The sequence below is a fragment of the Equus przewalskii genome, chromosome 4 (genome assembly GCF_037783145.1).
Source record: "Equus przewalskii isolate Varuska chromosome 4, EquPr2, whole genome shotgun sequence".
In the NCBI taxonomy this organism is placed as follows: Eukaryota; Metazoa; Chordata; class Mammalia; order Perissodactyla; family Equidae; genus Equus; species Equus przewalskii.
Genome location: NC_091834.1, coordinates 51,436,175 through 51,444,139, shown reverse-complemented (window position 1 = coordinate 51,444,139; position 7,965 = coordinate 51,436,175). Strand labels below are relative to the sequence as shown.

General features: G+C 40.2%; 1 protein-coding gene across 1 annotated transcript; it reads left to right on the top strand.

Annotated features, from left to right (window-relative positions):
- The first annotated feature begins 5,696 nt into the window (after positions 1–5,696).
- On the top strand, positions 5,697–6,170 carry FERD3L (Fer3 like bHLH transcription factor). Its single transcript, XM_008521680.1, has one exon. The coding sequence runs from the start codon at positions 5,697–5,699 to the stop codon at positions 6,168–6,170; it is 474 nt and encodes a 157-aa protein (XP_008519902.1).
- Positions 6,171–7,965: the final 1,795 nt, after the last annotated feature.

Genomic DNA, 7,965 nt, shown 5'->3' with positions numbered 1-7,965 from the left:
GTAGACAAGCCCTAGAATTGATTTTTTTTTTTACATTTCTTAGATGTTTTTCCTGGAGCTGAGGACAGAAAAGATACTTATTTCGTTTGGAAATATTTTAATAAAATGAATAAGTTTAATGAGGAAAGAATGGTCTTTTCAGTAATAAATGGTGTTGTGTTAATTGGATATCCACTTGAAAACCAAATAAACTTTGGCTACCACCTCTGTTACTCATACTATACAAAAATCATTTCTGGGTTGGTTAAAGCTCTAAATGTGAGAGGAAAAAAAGCTTTTAGATGGAAACATAAAAGAATGTCTTCATGACTTGGAATAAGTTAAGATTTCTTAAACATGACATAAAGAGTACTAAGTAGGAAAAAATGGTAATTTGGACTATAGTAAAACTGAAACCTTCTGACCCAAATCTGGAACACTGACACCACCACATGCTGATGAGGATGGAGAGCAACAGGAACTCTCATCCATTGCTGGTGGGAATGTAAAATGGTACAGCCACTTTGAAGACACTTTGGTGATTTTGTACAAAGCTGAATACTATACTCTTACCATAAAATCCAGCAGTAATGCTCTTTGGTATTTACCCAAAGGAGTTGAAAACTTATGTCCACACAAAAACCTGCACACTGATGTTTATAGCAGCTTTATTTGTAATTGTCAAAAAGTGGAGGCAACCAAGATATACTTCAGTAGGTGAATGGATAAACACCCAGACAATGGAATATTATTCTGTACTAAAAAGAAATGAGCTATCAGGCCATAAAAAGACATGGAGGAACTTTAAATGCATATTACTAAGAGAAAGAAGTCAGTGTGAAAAGGCGGCATACTGTATGATTCCAACTATATGACATTCTGGAAAAGACAAAACGATGGGATGATAAAAAGATCAGTGATTGCTGAGGAGGGGAGGGCAATGAAAGGCAGAGCACAGAGAATTTCTAGGTCAGTGAAAATACTCTGTATTGTAATGATACATATGTCATTATACATTTATCCAGATCCATAGAATGTGCAACATCAAGAGTAAACCTTAAGGTAGAACTATGGACTTTGTTAATTATGAGCCAATGTAAGTTCACCAGTTGTAACAAATGTACCACTGTGGTGGGAGATGTTGATAATGAGGGCAGCTATTCACCTGTAGGGGCAGGGTGTATGTGGGAAATCTCTGTACCTTCTCAATTTTGCTATAAACTTTAAACTGCTCTAAGAAATTTGCCTTAATAAAAATAAATAAATTCTTCTCATCAAAAGACAATCATTAAGAGAGTGAAAAGGAAAGCCACAGAGTAGGGAGAAGCTATTTGTAATACATATGTTTGACTTAGGACTCATATCTGAATATATATACAAATAAATAAAAAATTATAAAAATTAGCATAACATTTGAGCAGGCTCTTTACTAAGGGAGCCATTACGTAATTAGCCGATATGAAACAGTGCTCAATTTCATTTGTAATCAGGGAAATGAAAATCAAAAGCACAATGTGATGCTAATGCACATCTTCGGAATGGCTTGAAAATGCCAACTGTTGACAAGGGTGTGAAGAAACTAGAATTTTGATACATCACCAGTGACAGTGTAGATTCTTACAACCATTTTAGAAGACAATTTATCAGTAACTGCTAAAGCGGAACATGTCCATAACCTATTCCACTTCTAGGTGTATACCAAACAGGAATGTATAAATGTTCTCATCAAAGATATGTACAGCAATATCCATAGCACTGCTACTTGTAATAGCTAAAAACTGGAAAATACCCAAATGTACATCAACAGTAGAAGATATTTTCACACAATTAAATAATGCTATTCAGCAATGAGAATAATATGCATAACTCTCATTTAAGAATATTAAGTGAAAGACACAAAAGAGTACACAAGCTATAGTTTATTTTTATATAATGCTCAAAAATTGGCTAAATTAATCTTAGAAGTTAAGAATAATACCTTGGAGAGTGGCTAGCGACTGGATATGGGTACAAGGTTGTGGGGAAGGTTGAAATAGTCTCAAGCTATACACTTAAGATTTATCTGTTTCTACATTATCTCCAACTTCAATAAAGCATTCTATTTCTTGATTTGGGCACTGGTTTCATGAGTATGTTTACTTTATGAAAATTCATTAACATGCTCTTATAGGATTTGTGAATTTTTAAGTATATACATTAAACTTCAAAAAAAGCTTACCTAAAATAGAAAAATAAAACAGATGCATATATATTCTTCTAACTCTAAAATCGGCCATGGCCATAAACCATATACAATTTGAAATTGAGTAAGAAGATGCAGGCCCCTTCTCTATGTCAGCTAAGGGAACGTTTCTGACACTTTACTCCTTACACTCATGACAAATATCTACGTCGTCCTATTTTATCATTTTCCCCCAAATTTGCTTAAGATCCTGTAAGAATAAGGGAAGGGGCATAAAGAGGGGAGGGAAAGGCAAGGTTTCAGCAAATCTGGGAGAGTGAGGTATTTGCTTTACTCTCTGGATACTTTTTTATCCACCTTTCTCTCCTTACCTCTTAATTCCACCCTCCAGCCCCCTTAAAAATGATTGCTCAAGTTATTCTTGGTCATTCATTTCTTCTACTTTGATTCTGAATATAAGATACAATATACACAAAGTGTTTAATTTTAATTGGGATGGCTAATAGAGAGAAAGTAGGTAATAAACTAAGCAAAACTGACTGTCATTTCATGATCATTTTGTGAAACGTCTTGAGCAAAGTTTGTGGAGAGTTTATTGTCAAACTCTTTACAAAAGCCTCCGTGTAGGTCACTGAATAATTATAAACAATAGGCCTAGAACCCAAAGGAGTCAAGTTTGAATTTAACTTCCTTTAATCCTCAGTTGTATTTTTTTAAAATGTTTCCTCAACTTTCCAATCTAGAAATGAAAATAATGGTTCCTTCCAATGGAATGAACTGTTTCAAACTACTTACCACTTTATACATTTACTACATTTACTATGTATATTTGCTGTGAAACCAAATATCCACAAAAACGTTTTAAAATAAAGTGGATGTTTCAAAATAAGCAGAGAAAAAAATTTACTTATTTTTATTCTATAATTATATTTATAAACAAAAGATATTCAATCGTTATAACTTAGAGTTTGACATTTTTGCTCTTATTATGTCACCATGATTAGAACATTCCTGAGGTAAACTGAAATTATTGTGGTATAAACAGAAGTGTTTATCTTGGGATTTTATGATAAAATTGAAGACAAAGTATTTTTAAATTACTGCTACAGGCATACCTATTAAGATATTAAGACTTTTTTATTAATCGCAATATTTTAATATTAATATTTCAACCCAGTTCTGTCTGTTGCTCCATTAATTTTGCTACAGTTTCTTTTGTGATAGAATTGTTGAAATGTTCATTCCCTTGGATAAAATCATAAAGAATTTTACTCCAAGAAAAGAGTTTCTTCAGAGTCTCCTGATAGCTTCTGACACCTATTTGGTTAAATTTTAAATTTAAGTTTCTATCATGTTCCCCTTCATTAAGTGTCCTAATGTATTTTGTCGTTGAACTAGATTCTCACTAGATGAGATATTTAATCCACTTACATATGCTTTTAAAAGGGAAAAAATAAGTCATGAGAAACTTTTAACAACTAAAAATCAACTATAATATTTGTCCAAATATTTAATAACACAGTAAGTTAAACAAGAGTTAGAAAGCATGTTACTGCTTGTCAAAATAAAAATTATTTCTCCCATTTACTTATTCCTTAGCCACTGTTGAAATTCCAATTTGTTTCTATTTTTCAGTCTTCTCTTTGAAAGAAGTTAGTAAAAACCAAATAGGCAATCATAACCAAAGATCTCATTCTCATTAACGTATTTCAGGAATGTAAATTTCAATTCTTCTCTGCCTGAGCTATCACAAAGCAAACTAGAGAGTGAAGAGTAAATACAAGCAAGAGAAAGAAAATCAATTAAAGGAGAAGAGAGCAAAGGGGAGCTCAGACACAAATGGGTTAAAAAAAAAAAGCGAAAGAAGAAGTCAAGATAATGCTATTTTAATAGTATCTGAGAGTACACACTGGGAGGCTAGGAAGAAGAGGAATTGTGCTGACCTGTTAGAAATAGGCGGTTTCTGGGAGCTGTCCAATGTACTAACTGAACCGTCATAGTCACAACTTCCCTCCTTAATAGGAATTGATGTCCTCGGTGATTCTTCCCTGAATCAAGGCATCTCTATACCCATCTTTTTAGTCTATTTCTTCTAATCTATATTTGAAATTATTTTCTAACATGTCATCCTGCCCCACCCTGTCTTCTTAAAAATCCCTACACTGAATAATTAAATAAATATAGCTCCTGGCAAAAAAGAAGGAAAAATGAACCATTCTTTGTTAAAATATTAGAGATAATATGAAACCAGTAAAATTTAATTACACCAAACTAAAAATCTTTTTTCATCTCAAAAACTGTTGTAAAAATAATAAAAAATATTCCTTAAATAGAATTCAATGAAGTATAATTTCTGCTCTTCAATCCTGTAGGGCAATACAAATCAACGAGGAAAATAAGCCAGATGGAAGTGTCAGGATTTTTCTTTGTTCACAAATACCGGTCAACGATTTAAAAGTCGAAAGACTTCTCAACAGAGGGTGAGCTGATCAACTCATTGGTTTGTCAAAGGGAAAATCGCATTTCTGTAAGGAGATTGAAGTTGATTTGTTTGCAGGGGTGGGAGGGGCGTTGAAGGTGGGAGGGTTGCTTTGCCTCCCACGCCGGGATTATACAGTAAAGCACGCTCGGAGAAAATATTCTGAGCTTTCCCTTTTCATTTTATTGCCATCATAACTTTTGCCCTCGAAGTAAAATCCTCTGCTTTACCTGAGTAGGAGATAAGAGTACCGAAAGGAAGTCAAGTATCTCAATTGTCAGGCTGATTACGACAAAACAGACTTTAGAAGTCAGGGTTTGTAACGCGGCAAGAGAGCTGTTTATGATGCCCGGGAAGGAGAAAGCCGGTTCCAACAGCGACTCTGGGGAATGCGCTCTCGGCCCCCCTACCGTGCTTACTTAGGCTAATGGGAGATCTTTCCTTTCAGTGGCCGCTGCACTGGGATACCAGACAAACAGCGCCGCTCGACCCCTGGCAGACAGGGCCCCTCTTCAGGACATCATTAAAAGCACATGCACTTGTTTTACACCCATTGCATTGGCAGCCTCGGGTGGCAAGATTCAGGACTCCTACTCTGAAGCCAAGGAGAAGCCAGAGCGGTGGAAAACATCCTCGCTTTGAAAATCCAGAGCTAAATTAAAGAACTACATGAGATAAGGAGCTTGAAGAATATTAGTTGGCTGCAGGGGTGAGGAGAGACACAAAAAGCACAGCAGGTAAGAGCTGGGAGTTGCTGCCAAGAAGGAACTGTCCCAGGTGGCGCAGCGAAAAGGATCTCAGAATTGGAGGCCTGTCCCTTTGAGTCTTCCATGCGTGCTCAAGCTTGTCTTCTTCCATCAGTTTCTAGAGGAAGGACGTTGTCAGAGCCTTCCCTATCCGTGCGACTAATCCTGTTATCAGCTTGGTTATAAATATCAATGGCCCCCAGCCCTTCGGAGACGGTGCCACAATCAGACTCAGGGCTGTTAGGAAGCCCATCACCAGTCTCGCCCCTCCCTGCGAGAAATCGATGAGACGCAGGGCCGAGCCGACGCGATGGCGGCCTATCCGGAGAGCTGTGTGGACGCCACCGTGCTGGACTTCGTCGCAGACCTGTCTCTGGCCTCCCCGGGGCGCCCTCTCCTCTGTGGCTTCGCGCCCGGGGTCCCCTTTGGGGACCGAGACGGAAGACCCAGGAGGCTGGCGCGCTTTGAGGAGGAGGATCCAGAAGACGATGAGGGCGAAGTAGACGAGGAAGAGGAGGAAGAGGAGCACGGCAGAGGCGCGTCCCTGCTGGGCCGCCCCAAGAGGAAAAGGGTGATCACCTACGCTCAGCGCCAGGCCGCCAACATCCGCGAGAGGAAGCGGATGTTCAACCTCAACGAGGCCTTCGACCAGCTGCGGAGGAAGGTGCCCACTTTTGCTTATGAGAAGAGGCTGTCCCGGATCGAGACACTACGCCTGGCCATCGTCTATATTTCCTTCATGACCGAGCTCTTAGAGAGCTGCGAGAAGAAAGAAACCGGCTGAGCCGGGTGGGATGGAGGTGTCTGCCCCCTCCCCGCCTGGGCGCGTGCGGGCTTCGGGTGTATCAGGACCCGGCAGTGGTGCGGCTGAAAGGTTAGGAAAGACGCTCCAAGACAGAATGTCTGACGTTCTGGAGCTTGGTTCGGGATTGTAAAATCCCCACAGCGCTCGAGAAGAGTGGCAGCCGTAGAGTTAATATATACACGATCGCTCTCAATGGAGTGTGGGGCAGGGGCGGGCGGGGCGCGTTAGAACTGGTTAGAACGAGTTGGAGCCGTCGAGGCCTGCGACCTGGAGCAGCTTCTGTGGGGAAGGGGACGGGGACGGGGACCGGGGCGGGGAGCGTGGGAAGCTAATTCTCTCCGCAAACGGCAGACTTCAGGGGCTTCTATGGAGTCCAATCTCTCCGCCTTACTTTTTTTGTTTTTAATAGAAATAATAGAGTTTCCTTTTTTTTTAAGCTTCAAGAGTCGGTGCTGCGACACCCCCTGCACGCACTCGGCTCGGCCCGAGCCCTTAGGGAGGTCCTGGAGCAGAGATCCCCAAGGGTGCGAGGTGCGGGGTCTCCTAAAAGGTGAAGGGATTCCGGATTTCTCATCTGATCTTCTTAGGCTTGTCATCAGACAGAAGGAAAGAGATGAGAAAGGAAGGGGAATCAAGGAAACGGGCGACCTCTGAGAAGGGACAGGATTCTCCCCTCCCCTCCACTCCCCTTCGCTTTCCTCCCCTTAAGCGCAGAACCAGCAACTTTGTTCGGGTCCCTCCAGGACCCCAAGGCTTGAACTCGGAGGTGGGTGGGGCAGCTCGAGCCCACGCGCGGGGAGGGCTTCTGGGCGTACCGGGGGTCTTGGGCACCAAGAGCCTTTGCCACCCGCCTATGCTCCCCCTGTCGCCTCCAGGGAAAGGGCCAGGTCTTCCCAGGTGCAGCATCGCCTGAGCGCGCACTTTTAAATTTTTAGCTGTAGTAGGGAAGATAGTCTTCATTCTAGTTGTATCTAGGGACCGGTGAGGCAAAATAGACAAAGGAGGATATGCATTCTTCAGCTTTGGAAAGATGTGTGTGATGGAGATGAGGTTGAAGCAGGACCATCTTGAGGGGCCGCCTCCAGTTTGAACCCTCTGACATTCTACAGTTCTTCCTTCTGGGCACCTGCTAACGCCTGAACTGGGGTTCTTCAAATAGGAGTACGTAAGTGAGGAGAGGAACGAGAGTGAAACATGCCCTCTTAACTGTAAATTCAGTAATCATAAGGGATCAATCCCGTTATTCCAACATTTTACTTTTCCTATTTTGCACACCCTTGCACGCACACACACACACACACACTCTTCTCCCTATAATAATTTTAGAAATATAATTCATTTTATTAAGAGGTAATATATGCTCATCCTAGAGTTTGGAAAACAAAAGTTAAAAAAAGAAACATTTTAAATAACTCCACATTACCACACAGCGTTTTTATCTGTTTCCTTCTGGTCTTTTTTTCTATACAGATATAAATTCAATATATTTAACAAACTTGGGATATTTTGGGATATTGATCTTTTTCCACTCAGCATTATAGAATGAAAACTTTCCCCTTGACTTTAAATGTTATGCAAATGTAATTCTGATTGCTGTATTTTATTGTCATATTGATGTATCACAACTTAACTCCAACTATTTCCATTTAAAAAAGAAATCATGCTGCAAAGAGCACTCATAAATGTCTTCTCTGCCTATGATAATTTCCTGATGTTACATAACTAGAAATGAAATTGCTACAGCAAATGAACATTTAAGTTTGTGGCTAAATAT

What these genes read in the sequence shown, in the direction of transcription:
- FERD3L (XM_008521680.1), top strand. Translation starts at nt 5,697, where the DNA reads ATGGCGGCCTATCCGGAGAGCTGTGTGGACGCCACCGTGCTGGACTTC.